The sequence below is a fragment of the Balaenoptera borealis genome (assembly GCF_965194805.1).
Source record: "Balaenoptera borealis genome assembly, chromosome: 8".
In the NCBI taxonomy this organism is placed as follows: Eukaryota; Metazoa; Chordata; class Mammalia; order Artiodactyla; family Balaenopteridae; genus Balaenoptera; species Balaenoptera borealis.
Window position 1 is genome coordinate 23,084,383 of NC_138865.1, and position 23,731 is coordinate 23,108,113.

At 37.0% G+C, this 23,731-nt stretch overlaps 1 protein-coding gene across 1 annotated transcript in view; it reads left to right on the forward strand.

The window, feature by feature from the left end:
- LOC309633727 (uncharacterized protein) overlaps positions 1-23,731 on the forward strand; it is a 1,009,062-nt gene that overhangs the window by 862,546 nt on the left and 122,785 nt on the right. The window contains exon 17 of the mRNA XM_082402982.1: positions 12,043-12,084. Within this exon, the coding sequence (XP_082259108.1) occupies positions 12,043-12,084 (42 nt within the window). The remainder of the gene's footprint in view (positions 1-12,042; positions 12,085-23,731) is intronic.

Sequence of the window (23,731 nt, forward strand, 5' to 3'; positions counted from 1 at the left end):
GAAGATGAAGCTACAGGGATCAAGGGCCTAGATAAGTAATATGAAGCTGGAGGTCAGGGTCAGGATCAGCAACAGACTCTGACAATTGACAAGATAGCATGCAGGGAGCCAGGAGTCTCCTCCAGCCTGGTGCTACCCCACAAGTTCATGGGCAGGTCAAGTGGTAAAGGAGACTGGAGGAGAGGGGAAGAGCTGGGCCAAGTAACTGATTGACATTCACAGTCATCCTTAGATTTTTGAATCATGCACATAACCACAGCTACAAAGATATAACCAGGAACCAAGTCTGATTCTTTTAACCAGGTACTAGGGGTTTGAGATAATCAGAATAAAAACTCTACCCTCTTCCTCCATAGTCGCATGTAATTGATTGGCAAGTTTTAGGGCTATGAACCCTCAGTGTCTCCCAAATCAATGTTCTATTTCAAATCCACATAGTCTCTTTTATTTAAATTATTTACTTTGGGCATTCATCACTTTTACAAAAATTTTTAAAGAATTTATAGTTTAAAAATAATATAACACTAGCATCTTATTTGCTCAGAGAAAAAACATACTGCAAATGTCTAACATTTTTCTGTTGGCCCCATCTAGAAATCATATTGGATAAAAGAGAGAACCTTTGGAAGCCATAAAACACAGAGCAATTTTACTTGTTCACTTACTTGTTTCTAAAGGTTTTTCATGGGAGTGAGTCTGCAAGTGACATTCCAGTTCATCGGCTAGCAACACATTTTAGGATGTGCTCTTTTTCAGAATTTAAGAAGGTTAAAGCTAGAGCATGCCATCAATCTGTTACGTGTCTGCATTAAGCCAAATGCAATACAGTTCATGTGATCAAAGAAAAACAGCAGAGCAATGACTCTGGCCATTGCAGGCCAGAGTTACTTAAACATTGAATGAGAGTTTTTCAAATGGAACAAAAATGTGCAGTTTTTCAAGTCTAGTAAAGTCAAGATAAAAAAATAGACAGGATTTTATATATGAATGTGATTTTCTTGACTCACCATCACTGGTACATATATTTTACATTACTTTTTTTTTGTAGGGGATGAGGTTTGTCTCCTGGTCTTTCCTTCAGAACCAATTTTCAGAGCTTAAGAAATACTTCCTCATGTCACTGGGTCTTTGCATGTGCTGTTCCCTCTTCCTGAAATGTCCCTTCCCTCCTCTCATTCACTAACTATTTAGCTTTCCTCATCCCTCCAAGAGCACTTCTAAAATTTTCTCACCCTTGCCCTGGCAGGTGCCCCTGTTGGGCATTTTTTGAGCTCTAAGCCTTTATTTCAATTATCACAAAGTGTAAATAGAGATTTTATTTCATAATGATTTGTTGTCTCCGTCACTTGATCGTAAGCTCCATTAGGAAAATGAGCACTTTTTGCTCATTATTGTATTCTTCATATCTGGTTCAGTAACAGTTTGCTAGAAGAATGAATGTGTATAACGTGTATGTCTGCATGTGTGTAATCTGCACGTCTACATGTACATGTATAATGTGCATGTCTGTGTGTGTGAGGTACATGTCTGCATGTGTGCAGTATGCACATCTGTGTGTGTGTGTGTGTCCTTTCCAGAGTGATCCACAGGAGACTAGAACACTGCGGGAAGAGTGCAAGGGCACATCCTTTGTAAGAACTCAAAGGGGACCCGGCGCAGAGTGTCAGAGCCCTCCCTGGACTTTCCTTCTTGACTTGGACAGTTCAACCCTGAGATATTCTGGGAAGCACAGCTCTGGAACAGTATTAGGGTAGAAAGCTCAGACTGCAGGAGGACACAGCTGGAGAATTAATGTGTCCAGTGAACTGTCATGGTAGGAGGAAGAGGCATATTCTACGCCGAGACCAATGCCTGTATTAAGAGGTTTAGGTTTTCCTAAAGATGCATGAAGAGGTGGACTGTGGAGGTTTGACTCTCAGGGGCAGGAAATCAGTGACTCGGGCAGAAGAGCAAGACTGGCAGTAGGGAACATCATGGGATGGTTTTGATCATTTGTCCCTATGTGAAATCTTGAACTGGTCATGTTTATATCCAGTTTCCCGCTTTGTTCATTGCATCATAATTCCTCTTAGATATCCAACCCCACAGCATCAATGACATATGTTGCAATCACTCATCTTTACTCTGGTGTTGCTTTTCAAGTGGAATTGAAGAATGAGATTGTAAAGTGCTGTAGCCACACTGGTCTGAGGAAGCAGTAATCCTGGATCTCCTGGTTGCAAAATAAAGTAAAAAGATACCCAAGGGAGAGCTGAGAGTGAGCGAGAAAAACATCTACAAAGTGGGTGAATAGAGAAACTCATGGGAAATAAGCCTCCACTTCCCCAAAACCACAGGATGAATTTTATCTCGGAAGAGGAAAGGTGGAGGGTAAACCCTTGGTCATAGGCAGGATATCAGGGAAGGGAGGGATGGAGAAGATGCCAGGGGTTGTGACAAGATGGGAACATTATGAGACATTACTGTTAAGTAGGCCAGGTCTTGGCCAGGAATGGGGTGAACTGGGAGGCTTCAGAGGTTTCTGAGCATCAGCACAGGGGGATCAGATCTGTGATTCAGAGCGACAACCCAGGCATCTGCGTGAAACATGAAAGGGAGTAGAACATTATGTGAGGGTGAGACCAGCTGAAATATCAGAACATCAGCCTACAAAAATAAATGCTGATTTTTTAAAAGAAAAAAATCTACTTTTCTATACCCTATTTTTAAAATTTGACTATGTATCTTATTGAAAAAAGGGGATAATGTTAACTTTATAGATACACCAGGAAGGGGAAAGGGTGACTCACATTAAGAAATTACTTTACGTGACTGGGGTAAGTGGATATCCCATCCCTGACTGCATTGAACAGAACTAGATCACCAGGAAATATGAAAATGATTTTTGTTGTGTGTTCAGTGAATGTGTCTTTAGACTGCTAGAAAAGGAAAAAATAAATTAAAGAAAATCCATATGCATTGATCAGAATCTATTTTTTCTACCAGCCTCATCCTCATACTTGGCAGGCATAGAATTTATAAAGTTGTAAAACCAACTTTATGATCTGAGAGATCTTCCTGATAACAGCTCTGCCAGAATTAAATACTAGATCAGCAGCCTTCAAGGGTACTTATTGGATTGGGTCCTATGACAGATTATATGTAATTTATATTATATAAGATCCATAAATTTAGGAAACAGGTTAATTTTGTCCTGAAAGTGTATTAATTGGTTTAATATTTCCAAGCTTAACTACAATCTTCAGTGCATAACATAATTGATTCCATCTCATCCTTTCACTGATTTAAATATAGAGAAAACCAAGTAATCACAAAATGCCAATTCCTTTGATAGGTTTTTAAATTTATGGTGGCAGAGCTCTTGATACTTAGAGATTTTTATTTCTATTTGGTCTTTATTTTTAGATATATTTTTACCTGAAAATGTGATCTCTAAAGGGTAAAGTTGAGAAAATACTAAGCAACGTTGCTCTTAAGTCCCAAAAGCATTTGTCCAGAGAAAATATAGAGAATCAGTATGAAGTGTCGGGAGGGCTTTCTGAGGAAGGACCTGTAACTATTCCCCTTATAGAGATTAGGTGCATGTAACATCTCTAAATGACTCAGGTAGAGATTGGCACAACCAGACTTGAATTCAGGTCCATCTGACCATAAAGCCCATGTTTTTAACCACTGTACTATATTGTCTTTTTATGAAAACAAAGCAATGCAATATTTAGGCACTATGTCTTTCCTTTATTTATTCAAAAGGCATTTATTTAGCCTACAGTATGAATTTTGTTGGATACCAGAAATGCAAAGATAAAAATGCAAAAGTCTTTGTCCTAATGGATTTCATGTATACGTATTATGACATTAAAATAAAGATGAAACTATGTGTAAATATTTCTTTCAGGCATCTTTTTTTTCAGCATTTACTTGACAGCCAATGATATTAGCACAAAAGATTTTTTAAAAGGGCAGGTGGGGGAAGTCAGATTTAGAATGAAAAAAGAAAGCAGATACTTCTTTAGACACATTACTTACTACTTCCAAGTCTACATATAAAACTTTGAAATGGCTCTTTACTCAAAATTTTTAAACCATTAATGGTTTCTAAACTAACAATCAATTTTTCCCATTAAGAACAATATACTAAAAATTGGTTGATATTTCAATTCAGCTGTCAAAAACCTATCAAATTCATAATGTATGAAATGGTAAAAAATAAAGAGAACTTACAAACTAGTGCAAGTCTATAGTTATGGACTTCGTCAAATTGCAGACACTGAGCAGCTCCAGCTCCATCCCTCAGCACTCTCTCCTGCATGTTCTGGTTTCTTTTTCCAGATGTCCCTCCTGGTAGAGAAGGGCCATGGCAGTTCCACTCAGCCATACACTGGACTAAACAAGGAGAAAAAGAGCACTGTTTTACTGAAGCGTTAAACAAGCTCCAAGTCATTACTCTGATTGGACCTATTTAGGCTACATACCTATTCATGATTAAATCACCAGGGCAATGGTGATGACAGTCAGCTTAAGCTTGTCTGGAATGGACTATGAAGTTGAGGTTGGTGTCAATTCCACAAAATCTTCATAGGTGTTGTGGACACGAAGAGCAAAGCCTACTATAAGTATAAACTGACAAATAATAGAAAACAGAGTTACAACTTTAGAGACTCTCTAAACAAAACTCACAAATTATTGATTTTGAATAATTTGTTCTATTTAATTCAGTGATTGATTTGGAAGACTTTGAGTATAACTTTAATGACCCTAAATGCTCGCAATGAAATAACATCTACTTATTAAACAATTTTCAAGTGTTTATTTATTATAAAGTGCTTATATATTTTAATATTGTATTTTCTAAAATTGTCTTTTGGAAAGAATCTTTAATTTTAAAAATCAAAACAAAGATGATTTGTAATATATTTCAACTCAACTTGTTATTTTGTGTGGAAAGCATTTTTTAAAAAATTTAATTAATTACTTATTTATTTATTTTTGGCTGTGTTGGGTCTTCATTGCTGTACTTGGGCTTTCTCTGGTTGCGGTGAGCGGGGGCTACTCTTCATTGTGGTGTGCGGGCTTCTCATTGCGGTGGCTTCTCTTGTTGCAGAGCACAGGCTCTAGGTGCACAGTCTTCAGTAGTTGTGGCTAACAGGCTCAGTAGTTGTGGCTCGTGGGCTCTAGAGAGCAGGCTCAGTTGTTGTTGTGCATGGGCTTAGTTGCTCCGCGGCATGTGGGATCTTCCCGGGCCAGGGATCGAACCCGTGTCCCCTGCATTGGCAGGTGGATTCTTAGCCACTGCACCACCAAGGAAGCCTGTGGAAAGTATTTTTAAAATTAAAAAAAAAAAGTGTAACCACTATAGTCTGAATGTGTGTATCAGTTGATTATTTCTAGGGAATTGATAATGGTTCTCATGCATTTTGTGAATTCAAGCGCAACCCTACAAGTCCTATCTTGGAGGAGATGTAAAGGCTTCAAAACTGAATGCACAATAAAGAATAAAGTGATGGGGTCCATTCTTCCACCAGGAAATTCATTGATTTCCTATTAAAGTTAATTGCCAATAGATGGCAATGGAAGAGCAGATCCAATTTATTTTATTTATAAATCATCCTTTTAGAATATAAAATTTGAGATAAGTATGCTAGACCTTCATATTGGACACTAAAGTGTTTGAAAGACAACTTAAAAGTTGGAATCAAACCTTTACCTCATTTGCAAAATAGGGTCAGAAACAACAAAATTTTTCCTGAAATACTGACATCTTAACAAAAATAGTTTAATGGAAGTTTAGGAATGCTGAATTAAAACCATTTGGCACTTCCTATATAACACATTTGATTTTTTGAAATTGAACTTTTTGTAAATGCTATTTTTTAAACTGAATGAGTTTAATCATATATTGATTGATAAATCTAGCAATAAATGAATGACAATAGAACCGAGGAAAGCTCACTAAGATACTTGATATCATCTTTTCTTAAAATTTTTACTAATTGATATACTTTCTCAGAGCTCTGATGACAAAGAAAGGTCCATGTCTAAGAAGTCAAGAGATTCAATGAAGATAAAGAGAGCTTTGCTGAGCAAAGTAAGGCAGTGATTAAATGATGTATTGGACTCATCGAGCAAGAATAGAGGTTAGAGATTTGCAAGCCATGCATAGTCTGAATGAGGACCCCGAGTAACAGAGGGAGTCATTGACTCGCCCAAGGTCATGCAGGTCAAGATGAACAATGATCCTCAATCTCAATTCTCTGCTGTGGCATCAAGTGAGAGTTAAATTTCAAGCTCCCATACATGTCTCTCTGTCTCTTACCAGAGCCCCTTCTTAAAAATATTGTAAGCATTTTATTCACACTCTGATTCTCTGGTGCTTGTATTAAATACAAAGCATTTTTTATGGTGATATTTGATGACATAGGCTGGAGATGGCCTCGTTCCTTAATAATACCCTATAAATACCCCATAAATACTTACTGAATTTAATAGACTTCAATGCATTTTAAAATACTTTAGAATATATTCTGAAATTATGTAATTGGAGCCATCCAGTCATATATTTTCCCAGCACAAAGTTGTTTGAAAGAGAAAGATGTTAAAATCAGAAAATGTTGCTGTCTTCTAATTCAATAGATTTAGTGAGCAGCATTAGTCTAAGAAGCATTTTAATGGAGAGATGAGTTTTCTCTTTTCTCTTTTTTCATTCTCTCATTTCTTTTCAATAGCTTTACTTTCATATTGTTGAATATATGGCACCAGAAATATGCATAATTATATTTGGAGAAGTTTACTTTGGGAATGCTATCTCAAGTCACATTCTAAATTTTGGAGTCATAATAATGTCTCTTGCAATGTGGCATATGTATTTGGTAAGTGAGAAGATTTCACAACTTTTTTTATTTGAAAGGACACACAGGACTCCATTAAGCATACTCGTGTACATTTTTAATTTAAAGCAAAAGAATACAGGGCACCAAGAGAAAAATAGGTTAGGAAAGCACTGAGGGTTGAAACATGTCCAGGCACAAGCTCCTCAGGGTTCTTATTTGCACACAGACATGTTTGTCTCTGATTGAACCACCAAATCTGTGCAACGACTCTTGGATTTGAGAAAGTTCAAGCAGAATCTCTAGTGAGATTTTTTATGTTAATCTGGTCACATAGTCAAACTGGTTGTTTACACAGCTATGCCAGATGAAAACTGTATTTATTTAGCATACTGTAATTTAAAACATTGGAAACATTGAGAATTAGAGTGTTTTATATTTTTTGTAAAACACTTAGCAAGAGTATTTTGAATAGTTCCTGCCTTCTTCTTTCTAGTTCAGGATGATCAGCCAGTTCCTGATGTCCAGTGATGGCTAGAGGAACTGGAAGTAATACTGAGGAGAAGACAGCATCTGGGTATATTCCTCTATTGAAAAAATCACATTGCAGCACTATTTACAATAGCCAAGACATGGAAGCAACCTAAGTGTCCATTGGCAGATGAATGGATAAAGAAGATGTGGTATATACACACACACACACACACACACACACACACACACACACACACACAATGGAATATTACTCAGCCATAAAAAAGAATGAAACATTGCCATTTGCAGCAACATGGATGGACCTAGAGATTGTCATACTAAGTGAAGTGCCAGAGAGAGAAAGACAAATATCATATGATTTATATGTGGAATCTAAAAAAATGATACAAATGAACTTAAATGCAAAACAGAAATAGACCCACAGACATAGAAAACAAACTTATGGTTACCAAAGTGGAAAGTGGGTGGAGAGGGATAAAGTAGGAGTTTGGGATTAACATATACATACTACAATATATAAAATAGATAACCGACAAGGACCTACTGTATAGCACAGGGAACCATACTCCATATTTTGTACTAACCTATAAAGGAAAAGAATCTGAATATATATGTATATATACACACACACACATATGTATCACTGAATCACTTTGCTGTATACCTGAAACTAACACAACATTGTAACTTAACTATACTTCAATAAAAAAAATAAATTAAATAAAAAAATACTATAAAAAACCCACACATGTCATTTTAAACCTATTATATCAAGTAGAGAAACTAAATCCACCAACTTAAATTGAAAATATTCCTAAGAGACAGCAAGGTGCATATTGCACTTCAAAATATATTGCACAAGTACAATTTAGGAGGGGAACAAAGGTAAAGCAATTTCTGAATGGGAATTTAGTGTGGAAGTCTAAGAAAATTTTAAAAGTCATTATCTATTTTTATTTTTATGTTTTTCAGTTACACAGCAGTTTGTCATGATGTCTGCATTGCTTCACATTAGTAAAATTTGTTTATTCTTTCACTTCCTGATTTAATCTGGGAATTCTGTGATGCTGGATGTTTAAATGTATAGTACATGAACAAGCATGTGGAGGGGCACAGCACTTCCCTGGGAGGAAAAGTCCTATGTAGCCCTTTGCTGTTTGGTTATGTGAAGGAATCTACAGGCTGTGGAACACATTGGGATTCATTGGAGTCTTAACCACTTTGTGTTATCTTGCAGCAGTGATACAGTTTCTGTTTCTAATTACATGAATTGTCATGTCTCTTTGAGGAAAGTAGCTTTTCCTTTGGCTTAACTTTTTTGGATATTTATAAAGGTATTTATTACACATTTAATAAGTACATAGTTAAATATCTTGCTCTGCTCTGATTAACAATATTAAAAATGTGTGGCCAGAGTTCCTATCAAAAGAGATGCTGGAATAAAGGAATGTTATAAACATTCTAACATGACTCCCCCCCACAAATTCTAAATGATAGTGATCATGAAATTCCCATGTTCTGGTTACACAGGTCTAAGAAAGCACCATATCCACACATTGTCATCTACCCTTTGCTTACATTGAAAGGGCCAGTGCTCAGGGAAAAAACATAACATCACAAATAAAATTCTTATTCCTCCCAAACAATAAAATGAGAGCAGTTGCTAACTGTAAAATTGTTTTCACTCTCAGTTAGCCACTCCCCCTATTAGAGTGTGGCCTTTGCCCACGCTGCCTTTCCCCATGTGCCTCCTGAGCGGAACAAGCCGGGGGCAGGTTGGACACCAGTAAGTGTTTATATAATGAATGAATGAGTCAAGCGTACTCTCTCCCAGGATGCATTTTTTTAAATAGATTCAGCATTTTAAAGTTTAATGAAGAATGGTTTAATAAAGATAGGCAAGGGTACAAAGGTTGTGTGACATCCTCAAAGCAATTGGGAACCCTAGTGGTTGGGGAGGATAGCTTATTGACATCCCAGTGTTAATGGGGTACCAAAGTTGGTACAGTCTGGCATCCCTGAACAGGGGCATCTCTCCTGATCCTAATAAGTCATGTGTATGACTCTGGATCTAGACTCTTCAGAGCTCTCACAGGATGCATTTTTGATCACCCAGACTGAAAGTCATTCCTCCCAATTCTGCATTTCCAGAGCCCCTGGTTTGCACATGGTCAGTGGTACTTGAAGGAAAAACAATGAGTGTTTCTCTATATTTTGAACTCCTTTAGGGAATAGCTCTATCTTCACATCTCCTGCATCCATCACTGGCAAATAGTCACTGGAGAAAATTTTGTAAGATGTTAATGCTATTGCCCATTAAAAAATACAGAACCCTGTATAGAAAATAGTCAGAAAATTACCCTGATGATTGTTCAAATATGAGGCACAGGAATTTAGGAGTTCACAAAATACAGAGAGTACTGCAGGCTGAGATAGTCATGATGTAGGCCTGAGATGGGCCGTGAAGAAAGCCTCATGTTATCAACAGGTTGAAGAGGTAAGGAGAATGTTTCTGGAAGCAGGAATAAGATGAACAAAAGCATGAATACTGAAAGCACAGGAAACAGTGAGATGACCTTGGAGACTGGGGTGGAACATTCCATTAGAAGAGAACTACAAGATGATGAAAAGCATAAATACAGTGAAAGTTGTAAATTGCAGGGACAAAGGCTTTCATTTTTGGATCATCACAGTTTTCTGAAAATATTTGAGAGAATTTCTTGGAAAGCTACACCAGCATCTCTGTTCAAGCCCTTCTTGGAAGCATCACTCTATTTATTTATTTAGTAGGTTTGCAGTTGAATTCTAGGAACATAGTCTTAGAAATGTGAACGGAACCAGGTTTGTCATCAGATTCTCATCTAGATAGGTTTCTTGGTTAACATTTTCTCACCACGACCATTTTTATTTTACTGAAGTAAATCTCTCTAGTGGATAATTGCTAATGTTATACTAACTATTTCTTTCAAAAGGACAGCCAGATATTTACTGGTCCCCTACATTCTGTAAATAATTTACAGAATAAATTACTTATAAATTCTGCCTTTTCCTGGAGCATTAATGTTAGATAAAAGTGGTTGAGGTTAACATGAGTTAGGATATTTATTCGTACTACTGAAAATATTAGTATTCTTAAATAGTGAAAGTAATATACCTTTATAAGCCTCATCAACATATGTATTTATTTCCTAGGACTGCTGTAACAAGTTACCACAAACTTGGGTGGATTAAAACAACAGAAATTTATTCTCCCATAGTTCTGGAGGCCAGAAGTCTAAAATGAAGGTGTTGGCTCTCTCTGAAGGCTCCAGAGGGGGACTCTTTCCTTGCCTCCTCCTAGCTTTTGCTGATTGCCAGCAATCGTGGGCATTCCTCGGCTTATCGATGCTTCACTCCAGCCACTGCCTCTGTCTTCGTGTTGTCTTCTCCTCTGTGTATCTCTGCCTGTGTTGCTACTCTTCTTATCTTAAAGACACCAGTCAAGGACTTCCCTGGCGGTCCAGTGGTTAAGACTCCACACTTCCACTGCAGGGGGCACGGGTTCAATCCCTGGTCGGGGAACTGAGATCCCACATGCCGCGTGGCCGTGGCCAAAAAAAAAAAAAGACACCAGTCATATAGAATTAAAGGTTTACTGTATTCTGTATGACCTCATCTTTAATTGCTTTACAGTGACCCTATTTCTAAATAAGGTCACGTTCTGAAGTTAGGACTTCAACATATATTTTGGGGACACAATTCAACCTATAATATCATATTTGTATGTTTCTTATATATATTTTTCCCTCTCCAAACACGTGTCACTCGATCTAAAAATACTGTTTAAATGACATATAGGATAATCCAATTGCCTTATGTGACCGTTCTGTCTTGCAGTTGGTATTATGTTTTCACTACAGAGACCAAAATGAGATCATCCTCCTCCACCTTCTTTCCTATGACAGATTTAAGTTGCAACGGAGCCACCTGCTTTTAGCTTCATTGCATTAATCTCCTTCCCCCAGGAGAATGGAGTTCTCTTGTAGGAGGCCTACTTTTTTCACTTTTATAATAAGAACACATTAAAAGCTCATTCTCCAGCTTTATATGTTTCCCCGATGCTCTCCTTATCCTATTTTTGTAAATGACTTTAGTATTTGTCTGTCTGGGTCTATCCACCATCCATGTTAATGATGACTATTATTAAAGGTACACATCCCTTATCTGCAATTCTGAATTACAAAATATTCTAAAAGAAACAAGGCCTGTCATGATGTAAAAACCTGGCTGGACCTGAACTCAATAAACAGTAAAGCCTAACTTGCTTGATGATATTTATAAAGTTTTTATCCTGTTGAATATAAATACTCATAAGTTTTTGCAGAAATCATAATGTATGTGATTACCACCTAGCAATCAATATGTGCATATACATGATGTGACCATTCGAACACATGAAAAACCCTGAAGTATGAATCTCATTTGGCACCAAGTACTTCAGATCAGGGGCTGTGGACCTAACCTACCAATCACTGAAAGTCAGTTGTGCATATGGATTGTAGTTTAGCCTCTGTTACTTATTAATAAATGTTTTACACTAACTGCGATTAAAGCAATTAATGTAAAGCATGTATGAAATCTCCACTTACGAATGCTATGTTCAGAAGAAAGACCCTGTTATTAAATAAGAGTGTGTAATTTTTTCTTAATTACTCAAGAAACTTTACTATCTATTACATTTCAGGCAACAGCATTACCTCCGGCACATACTCTTATGAAGTGCATGGTAAGTAACCTCGGTTAAGCATCATTCATGTCATTATTCAAACACTATAGAACTACTGTTCACACTAAGAGAAACGGCAGATGTGTGCGAGACGTGGGTAACTGTGTTTCTGCTTGTTGTTTGTTCATCTAAAGAACTACTTGTCTAATAAGGCCAAATGTTCAGAAGTAGCAATAGGATAAAAGGTGACTCAGAAATCCAGCCTAGCAGTGCTAGACAAACCTTCTGGGGCCATAAGTTTTAGCAGCCTGTTTCCTGCCAGTAGAATTTTAGCGTTTTGATCACCTCCTTTTATTTTGTACTATGTCTTTTTCAGTCCAAGCTGGCAAGATTTTTACTGATATAACTTTAGCAAGAATTTGTGGGTCTCATTTCTCCAGAGTAGACATACAGATGGCCAATAGGCACATGAAAAGATTCTCAACATCATTAATTATTAGAGAAATGCAGATCATAGCTTCAGTGAGGTACCACCTCATACTGGTCAGAGTCGCCATCATTAAAAAGTCTGCAAATAACAAATTCCAGAGAGGGTATGGAGAAAAGGGAGCCCTCCTATACTGTTGATGGGAATGTAAATTGGTACAGCCAGTATGGAAAAGAGTATAGAGGTTCATCAAAAAACTAAAAATAGAGTTGCCATATGATCCAGCAATCCCACTCCTGGGCATATATCCAGACAAAACTATAATTCGAAAAGATACATGCACCCCTATATTCATATCAGCACTATTTACAATAGCCAAGACCTGGAAGCAACCTAAATGTCTATCAACAGATGAATGGATAAAGAAGATGTGGTATATATATATGATGCAATATTGCACAGCCATAAAAATAATGAAATAATGCCATTTGCACTTACATGAATGGACCTAGAGATTATCATACTAAGTGAAGTAAGTCAGAAAGAGAAAGACAAATACTATATGATATCACTTATATGTGGAATCTAAGATACGACACAGATTAACTTATCTATGAAACAGAAACAGTCACGGAATAGAAAACAGACTTGTGGTTGCCAAGGGGTAGGAGAGGTGGAGGAGGGATGGATTGGGAGTTTGGGATTAGCAGATGCAAAGTAGTATATATAGAATGGATAAACAACAAGGTCCTACTGTATAGCACAGGGAACCATATGCAATATCCTATGATAAATCATAATGGAAAAGAATATAAAAAGGAATATATATGTATAACTGAGTCACTTTACTGTACAGCAGAAATTAACACAGCATTGTAAATCAACTTCAATTTAAAAATATAAATAAATTGACCAACAAGAAAAAAAAAAAGGGCTTCCCTGGTGGCGCAGTGGTTGAGAATCTGCCTGCCAATGCAGGGGACACGGGTTTGAGCCCTGGTCTGGGAAGATCCCACATGCCGCGGAGCGGCTGGGCCCGTGAGCCACAATTACTGAGCCTGCGCGTCTGGAGCCTGTGCTCCGCAACAAGAGAGGCCGCGATAGTGAGAGGCCCGCGCACTGCGATGAAGAGTGGTCCCCACTTGCCACAACTAGAGAAAGCCCTCGCACAGAAACGAAGACCCAACACAGCCATAAATAAATAAATAAATATTTAAAAAAAAAAAAGAAAAGAAAAAAAAAAGAACTTGTGGGTCTCCCATGGACTTCCCTGGGGCTCACATCTGTAGATAAAAGCCCTCATGTGTTTTTTAGATAAGTCCTTCTTTACCTCTTGTTTCTGCTCTGAAGGCTGAGGGACAATATACTTTAGGTTTTTAGAGGCCTCTGGTGTAACTGAGAGGATCTGAGGACACCTGAAAGGCTTTTTGAATACTCTGAGCATTTGAGTATTGCTCAAATGTATTGTAAAAAATTGTAAAGTATTGTAAAAAATTGTAAAGTATTGTAAAAAATTGGCTTTTTTGCTATGCCGTCTGGAGGATTTTCAAAATCATCAAAACTTGGCTCCTTTTTTAAAATAGTTCTTCTCCCAATTAATTTATCTCTCTCCTCTCACATTTTATTGTAAATAGCAAGAACACACCAGAAGGAACCTACATCTTTTCTTGGAAATCTCCTTAGCTATAGAAGCAAGTTCATCATTTATAAGTTCTACTTCTTAAATAACTGCAAGAGACAGTTACTGCAAGCTCTTGAAACTACATAACAAGAATCCCACTTCTTTCAGACTCCAGTAACATTCTCTTCACTTCCTTTTGAGCCCTCACCAACAGCATCCTCAATTCCCAAATTTCTACTAACAGTCTATTCCAGGCAATTTAGCTGTTATCTCACGCTCCTTAAAATTCTTTCATCCTCCTCCTTCTGTCTGCATCCACGGTCACTCTCACATTTTTAGGTAGTTGTTACAGCAAGATAACATGTCCAGGTACCAAATCTGCATTATCTATTGCTGCTTGATAACGTATATTTACTAGCTAGTAGCTTCTGTAGGTCAGATTTATCTGTGTCCTTTGCAAGACTTCAGTGAAAGTGTCAGCCAGGTCTGGGTTCTCATCTGGAAGACCGAATAGGGAAGGATCTGTTGCCAAATTCAATCAGGCTACTGGTAGAATTTATTTCCTTGTGCTGTGGGGCTGAGGGCCCCAGCTTCTTCCTGGCTGTTAGCTGGGGGCTGCTCTCAACTCCTGGCCATGGGGTCTCCCCAAAATGATCACATACTTCATGAAAGCCAACAGGGGAGAAAACCTGTAGTGCATGCCTATTTTTTTTTTTTTACTCCATTCCTTCATTATATGTCTTCTCCTAACCTCTCTTGTCTATTTTTTTTCTCTTTCATTTCTACTTTCATGCTGTGGCATTTATGATTTCCAAAGTTAAACCAACTCAAATTAGTACAGGCAAATGGGAAATCCTGCTGTACAGTGGGAATGGGAAGACCCAGCTGAGCTTCAGGGGCAGCAGGAAGCAAGGTTCTCCACACAATCTTTCAGTCCCTCCCTCCTGAAGTTCAGTCTCTGCCCTGTGGTAGGAGTCTTGCCTCTTGCAAGCTCTGAGTTTTACATCTTCCAGCTTCCACTACCAGAAAGGCATCTTTTCTTGCTCTCCTCTGGTTTAGAAATATCTTAGAAGAACACTCTGCATACTCAGCCTTTGTGGAAAGCAAACTTCAAAGGAAGGGGTAATAAGACTGGCCAGCTCCGGTCTGACCTCACCTTGGTTTAAGCACATGTGGCTATTGGGAAGCCATCTAGGAACATTGTAGCCCTATGCATACGGGCAGGGGTAGCGGTTTTAACCATAAAGGCTGGGTGCTGAGAGGCGACACCATCGCATCACATGCTCTTTTCTTTCTTTCTCTTTCTCTCATCCTGCCCTTTCCTCTCTTTAGTTTATGTTTTCCTTCTTCAAATAGATTATTTTTCTTTTCCTCCCTGTTCCTCTTTCTTGTACAATGAAACAGATCTAGGCTACCAAGGACATCTAAACTAATTCTGTTCCTATAATTCCCCATTTAGCTGCCTGGAATAATAAGAATTATTATGCCCACTTTAGGAAGTAGTTTCCTTCTGTCAATCTGTCAGCCCAAGCAGATGACTCTCACTGCAGTTGACCTAAGGAACCTTCCTGCTCCTGTGATGGGGCAGCAGCCAGAAGCCTGTGTCCTCCTGGCAGGCATCAGCCTGGAACACAAGGCATAAGAAATCAATAAATAACAGCCAGCTGTTGAAGACTTTAGAGAACCATTATTTAATCCTTAATCTGTACTTTCTGCAGTAATTAGGGCTTTGTTGTTTTCATTAAAAACTCATCAGAACTCTAATTTAAAAGGTTATTATAGCTCTTACAAATTCAAGATGGGAGTTATTATTCTGAATACATTGACCTTGTAAAATTTAAGTGGATTCTCTTATGTAGTTTCTACATGTAAGAAAAAGTTTTCTTTTCTAAGAACAGGTTAGAAAAATATATTTGAGGAAAATAAAGAAATTACTTTAAATATATATGTTTTAATTTTAAAAAGTGCTACATTTAAAATGTTCTTTTATTGTTTTTTAGACTTGAAGAAATATAAACTAGTAGGTTCTTGGAACAAAATTAAATATTATTAGTAAATCATTTGCAACTTATTTTGTAAATGACTTGCAAACAAGAAAATAATAGAAGGTCCTACTGTATAGCACAGGGAAGTATATTCAATATCCTGTAATAAACCATGATGGAAAAGAATATGAAAAAGAATATATATATATATATATGTATATATATAACTGAATCACTTTGCTGTACACCAGAAACTAACACAACATTGTAGATCAATTATATTATACTTCAATTAAAAAAGAGAAAATAATAGAAAGTGAAGATTATTACTAGAATGAACCTAGTTACTATATTGAAAGAGACACAAAAAGTTTCAGTGTCTGGGAAAGCTATAAAAGTAGTTACAAAGATTTAGATTACCAAAATGACACACAAAAAATTGAAAACAGAAGAGATGGGGAATCAGTTTTTAGCTATATCTGCAATGTTTTGTGAATTTTAGAAGATCCAAAGTGTTAACATGCTAGCACTATTTTGGGGTTCGTTTAAATATCCCATAATTTAAAATAATGGTAAGAGATATATTGAATGCAGATCTGAAAGAGCTAAGTTTACTTCATGTGACTAGGTAGCTCATATGGCCCATATATTTGTAGTAAAGAGGGGAAGTCAAATTGCAGTGAGAAAAAACTGTAGTTAAATATAAGGGAATGTAGTAGATATTCAACTAAAAATAAAGCCAATTTGGTGTTTTGGGGGAGAGAGAAGTTCATCTGAGAGAGATGTCATGATTTATTTGATCATTTAAATAGAGAAGGTTATTTCAAGTCAAGGATGCTAAATTACTCTAACAGAGTTCCTGTTCATTTCTACCTGCTGGGGTTTCTGAGTGACCTTGCTTTTGTGGATAATGAGTTGTTGACTCAGACACAGCTCAAAGAGCTCCAAATCTCACATCCCAGGAAGAAGCTGCAGAAAGGGGAGGTTCTCAGAAGCTCCCCCCAGCCATTGCATCTTCAAGGCCTGGCTTGGGTGTCAACAGCCAGTATTACCAGCTCCAGGCCCTACTTCCAGACTTGGTGGTTGACCACTTAATATGCCCTCACAGAGCACTACTAAAGCATTATGAGGCCATAAAGACTCAGAGGTTGACTCACCACAGGGAGCCAAGGGGGTCCCTCCTCTGTAGGACTTCTGTACCTTGAGAACAAACACACCTATGATTGTGCTGAGAGTGAACTGCAGCCATTTTTCCATGTGCATTCTGGAACTGATATTCCCCAAGCCTCAAGCTCATTATAGTTCTGTAATAAAGGCATGTTGAGATAAATGTAGAAAAAGTTATTGCATTCAAATGCATCTCAACCCAAAACAGAAGTGAGGGGATACAGGACACTTAGCCAACAGAGTGTGTTGCATGTGTGTTGGAGCACTAACTCCAGGTACAAGAGGGAAAAAATAGACGATGTAAAAGGGTGAGGTCATGGAAATATAAGAGAGAAGGGGGAACAGTTTGCTACCAGCAGCAGATCATGAGGGCCATTGGCATAAATTCTGGCCAAGACTTGATAAAAAACCCCTAGGGAGCACCTTGTAGGAGAATCACTTACCTGTTGGGGGAGAGAGACAGAAGGACATCTAAAAGTAAAGTCATCAGAGATTTGTACAAACCAGGTGGCTACTGCCCTCATGCCTCTCCCTGTGGGATTTTCTGTGAAATGTCCCTCCATCTCTGTCTGTTACAATTCTACCCAACTCTGATGGCCCCACTCTTCCAGATAACTGTCTTAACACATTCTTTTCTTTTCCTGAACTTTAGTATTTTATTTTTACTTCTCACATTTATTTCTCTTTTACCATACTCATCCATCTCTCATATGGATCATGTAAATTCTCTTATTTAAACTTTAAGCTCCATTGAGGCAAGGGACGTGTTTATTTATTTCTCCAGTCCTGGTTCCTAATCACTTGCTTTGCAAAGTTAACAAAAACTAAGTAAACCGAATTGTCACGTATGTTCATGGGGGTGGGATAGGGATAGCAGGAGGTAGAAGTTTAAATATGTAATAAAAGAAATATAGCAATCTCAAATCATGTTCATCAAAAATATAACTTTAATTTTTTATCTAATGAGTGGTCACTGAAGTGGTATAACTAGAGACCCCAAATGATCAAGATCTGCTTTATGGAAAAGATGTCTCTGATAAAAATGGAATGGAATATGGCAGGGTCCTGCAAGACACAGCTTTAAAAGACAGAAAATAAGGAAACAATCCCATTTATCATCACATCAAAAAGAATAAAATACCTAGGAATAAACCTAACTAAGGAGGCAAAAGTCCTGTACTCCAAAAACTGATGAAAGAAATTGAAGATGACACAAACAGATGGAAAGATAAACCTTGTTCGTGGATTGGAAGAAACAATGCTGTTAAAATGACCATACTACCCAAGGCAATCTACAGATTCAATGCAATCCCTATCAAATTACCAATGGCATTTTTCACAGAAGTAGAACAAAAAGTTAAAAAAAGAAAGATGACAGATTACTCACTTAGGGAGGATAGTAATTCAGGTTCTTTTGATATAAGTAACATAAGTTAAGGTTGTCAATGTTTCTTTTTTAAAGGACATTAAAATATCTTGCCATTCAGAGAACGCTGTGAACACCGAGTTTAGGAAGATGGGAAGCAAGTGGCTTGGGCATCTGCGCCTGGAGAAAGTTCACTGGCATTTAACTCACTGAGCTGCTGCTTTTCTGCATTCAAGGGTCAAATTCTAGTAGAGAGGATGGGAGTTGGCCAGCTTGGATTAGATATTCTGCTTTTCTCAGATAACCACAGGGCAGGAAGGTAGCACTTAGGGAATTGTGAACTGTGCTGCCTCCCCCAGGTAGGGTCTATGACAAGCAACTCTGGACCTACTTCTCCCAGATAAAAGAAAAGGAATAAACTAGACCTGTTTCATGAGCTTCCTTACAGTTTCCTCCACCCATTTGTTTGAAACTCATTCCTCTCTTTTCTGTAGTAAATAGAAGTAGGAAGCATGAAAGGCTTAACCTACCTCCATCAGGCAAGCTCCTTAAGCATTGCCCAGCCTTGCTGTCACCTCACTGTAGTCCCAGGGGCAAAATGGACCTGCTCCTTGTATTCTTGACAATTTTCTTTAGATTAGCCCTGGAAGTTTTTTACAAGGCTCAGACATTTTGTAGTCAAAATGCTCCTTGACAGCTCTATTTAAGACAAAATAGATATTCAATAGCATTAAGATGAGATGAATCTTAACTATGTATTGCTCTTATAAATAAGAATGTTGTCTTTTGAACTGTCGCCCTCCCTGCCTTAAGAAGTGGTGACTCTGTAGAAATTTTTTTAATGCTTTTTGTCAATAATTTATTTTTAGACACTCCTATGTGAAATAGTTTTAAGGTAAGTTGATCAAATTTTGTTTTAAACATATACGATGTGACATCAGTATGTCCCCTGAGCACTCTTTATGATAATCTACTGACAATAATAGATAAGTAAATGAAATTGGAGTTTAATTGTATTAAACACTTCTGGCTATTATTTTGCATTTTAAAAAGCTACTTATGTAACTGTGATGGTTAATTTTATGTATCAACTTGACTGGGCCATGGGGTTTCCCGATTAAACATTATTCTGAGTAAGTTTGTGAGGGTGTTTCCAGATGATATTAGCATTTAAATCAGTGTGCTCAGCAAAGCAGAGAGCCCTCCCCAATGTGGGTGGGCATAATATAATCCACTGAGGGCTTGAATAGAACAGAAAGATAGAGGAAGGTTGAATTCTCTCTCTGCCTGCCTGCTGAGTTGGGACATTGATCTTCTGCTCTCAGGCTAAGACATACCATCAGCTCTCCTGGTTCTCAGGCTTTTGGACTCCGAGTGGAACTACACCACTAGCTCTCCTGGGTCTTCAGCTTGCAGACTGTGGATTGTGGGACTTCTCAGCCTCTGTAATCATGTGAGTCAATTTCTCCTATTAAATCTCCATATATATATGTAAATATACACACTTATCTGATTTTATATATATATATATATATATATATATATATATATATATATATATATATATATATATATACACACACACATGTATCTGATTGGTTCTCTTTCTCTGGAGAACCCTGACTAGTACAATGTACAATAACTATGCATGACATTGGCTTCTCAGTTTAACTAGATGGTGAAAGGAATGGGGAACGTTGATAGAAGAACTAAGAAGCTCTCGGTTACATTAAAGTGTGTGACTGTTGTTTGTTCCTGTTCTGAGCAAACACATGAGCCCTGTGGAGTTGCATGTGACCTCCTACATGAGTCTCACTTTGGGCAGCAGTGATTCAGAGCCTTTCTGGACTATATTAGTTGCCTGAAAATATCTCCCCCCACCTCTCTCCCTGCTACCACCTGAAAAATTGTCCCCCTTTTCTCCAGAGGAAAGAAACCTTTTCAACTGTGAATTTTTCTCCTCTAGGTACCTGGGCCTTTCAGTTTATCTTTCAGATTCATACCTATTTGGCTTTTATAGGGTCCAGGGCCCAGCAAATGTAGAGCCAATTCTGGAGTCCATTAATAATGTCATTTTGACCTATGTACCTTTCACAAGGCCCCAGGCATAGACAGACTTTTCAGGAAGGACATGGCCTTAGGAAGAAACCAACTGCCAAAAGCTGGCCATGTACACTGCTTTCAGGCAAAGAGCCCTCAGATTCTGGATATCAGCTTTTATCTAAAACATTTCACCAGTGAACATTCTATGTGAAAGGCAGTAGATGCCTGAATTTCTCAGAGCAGACTCCCTGAAGTGTAGTTTTCTTTTTCAGATAGAGACACTGTGTGTACATTGGTAGAAAATGTCCCTGTGGGCACTCAATACATTTTATTTGATTGGACTGTGTTTTTTTTAAATCTTCACTAGGTGTTTTATTTAAGTTAATCTTTTAGCAGCTTGCTTTTATTGATGGATTTTTAAAAATTAATTGGTTTTGGGACCAATATTTATGATTTCTTAATATCACAGAAAAGTAAAAGCACAGTTTTCAGACTAAATTAATGCCTGAGTTGGGACTTTAGAGTCATACAAAACAGGCTTTGAAAATAAAAACTGGTTATAAACTGTGGATTTGGGCAATTCAACTTCTGCAAACTCTAATTTCCTCATCTATAAAATAGACATAATTTTTGTGGCGATTAAATAAGAAGAGCTGTTTAAATAGTTGTGCTCAGTGTTTGGCATACAGTAAGAGTTTTCAATGCTGTTTTTCTTCCTCTTTTTAGCATTATATTGTTATTAGTATTAATATTACTGTAATTATCTGTCCCTTCATTGTTCACATTTTAATACTATTAAAAAATGGGCAGCTATTCTTTTTCTAATATCTTTTTTAAAAATGGAAGTATAGTTAATTTACAATGTTATGTTAGTTTCAAGTGTACAGCTAAGTGATTCAGATATATATATAGTCAGTTATATATATATAATCTTTTTCATATTATTTTCCATTATAGGGTATTAAAAGATACTGAGTATAGTTTCCCTGTGCTGTGCAGTAGGTCTTTGTTGTTTAGGGCAGCTTTTCTTATCAAGCAGTTGGTCTATATTACCTCTATCCAATTTTGCTCATATATACAAAATGTCATAACATAAATATATACATCATGTAATGAAACTAATGTCATGAAAATGGTTGATCTTGCCTTATTTTCTCCAAATCTTTTAGTCTTGAAAAAGCAAATCAAAAAGAATTCGTAGAGAAAAAAGTCAAAGGAAACATGAGATCGTGTTTGATGCACTCCAATGAATAAACACACGTCTAAGGACCTGATGCGGTTCATTATTTGGAGATGATAAAATGTCCTAAAACTCATGTCTCATATATCACAATATACTACACCATGGGCACATTTCCCCATCTCTTCTATATTGCTCTAAACTCATAGACTTCTATTTCTGATTTTTTCCTCATAACTTGATCCCAGAGAGGATGAACTTGGAGTATCCTTTATTTTGGTGGCAATAACTTCCTTTTTAAACCCTTATTCCAATATTGCAAAACTCCTTCCTAAGTCTCTATTCTTACTTTCTCAGGTTATGAAGCACATTCAATTAGAGAAAGGCAAAAAACAAGAAACATAAACATTAGAAATAAAATAAAATTATCATTATTTGCTTGTTGAAAATGCAAGACAGTATCCTGAAAAACAATAAATAAACATTAAGAGAATTCAGTAAAGTCCTTCCCTGTTAAAGCAATTTAAAAAATCAATATTATATATATATATATATATATATATATATATATATATATATATATATATATGAAACAAAAAATTAACAGGAAATGTTCCAAGATCTCTATGAAAAAATATTCAAAACACCATTGCAGGGCAAAATAGAAAATTTTAAAAAATCCCTGACCTTGGATATCAGGACTTGATACTATAAAGATGTTAGTTCTCCCTAAATTAACACCTAAGTACAATGAGATTATTCCATTTTTACCTTGAAATATTATATGCAAGAATAGTCAAGGCAATTAGTAAAAGTAATAGTAAGAAGAAGAATTAGTTCTACAAGTATAGAAAATATATTATAAAGCTTGACTCTAGCTGTTAGATACTAGCATATTAATACAGATATCAGTGAAGAAACATAATAAGGTCCATTAATAAATTCAAATACATATACAGGTTTAGCATATAATGAATATGGCAGTTTAATTCAGTGACAAAAACCAGAGTATTCAATAAATGGTACTGGGATAAATAGCCATCTAGAAATACATAAATTGAGTTGGATCCATCCTTCACACCTTATATTAAAATAGATCTATAATGGCATAAAAATGTAAAATAAAACAAATTCAGAGAAAGAATGAGACAAAATCAAGGGAGAATGTTTGCGTATATAATGCTGGAAAAGAAATGTATTTTTTTTTAACATCTTTATTGGAGTATAATTGCTTTACAATGGTGTGTTAGTTTCTGTTTTATAACAAAGTGAATCAGCTATACATATACATATATCCCCATATCTCTTCCCTCTTGTGTCTCCCTCCTTCCCACCCTCCCTATCCCACCCCTCTAGGTGGTCACAAAGCACCGAGCTGATCTCCCTGTGCCATGCGGCTGCTTCCCACTAGCTATCTGTTTTACATTTGGTAGTGTATATATGTACATACCACTCTCTCACTTTGTCCCAGCTTACCCTTCCCCCTCCCTGTGTCCTCAAGTCCATTCTCTAGTAGGTCTGCGTCTTTATTCCTGTCCTGCCCCTAGGTTCTTCATGACCATTTTTGCTTTCTTTTTACAGTCCATATATATATGTTAGCATAAGGTATTTGTGTTTCACTTTCTGACTTACTTCACTCTGTATGACAGACTCTAGGTCCATCCACCTCACTACAAATAACTCAATTTCATTTCTTTTTTTGGCTGAGTAACATTCCATTGTATATATGTGCCACATCTTCTTGATCCATTCATCTGTCGATGGACACTTAGGTTGCTTCTATGTCCTGGCTATTGTAAATAGAGCTGCAATGAACATTGTGGTACATGACTCTTTTTGAATTATGGGTTTCTCAGGGTACGTGCCCAGTAGTGGGATTGCTGAGTCGTATGGTAGTCCTATTTTTAGTTTTTTAAGG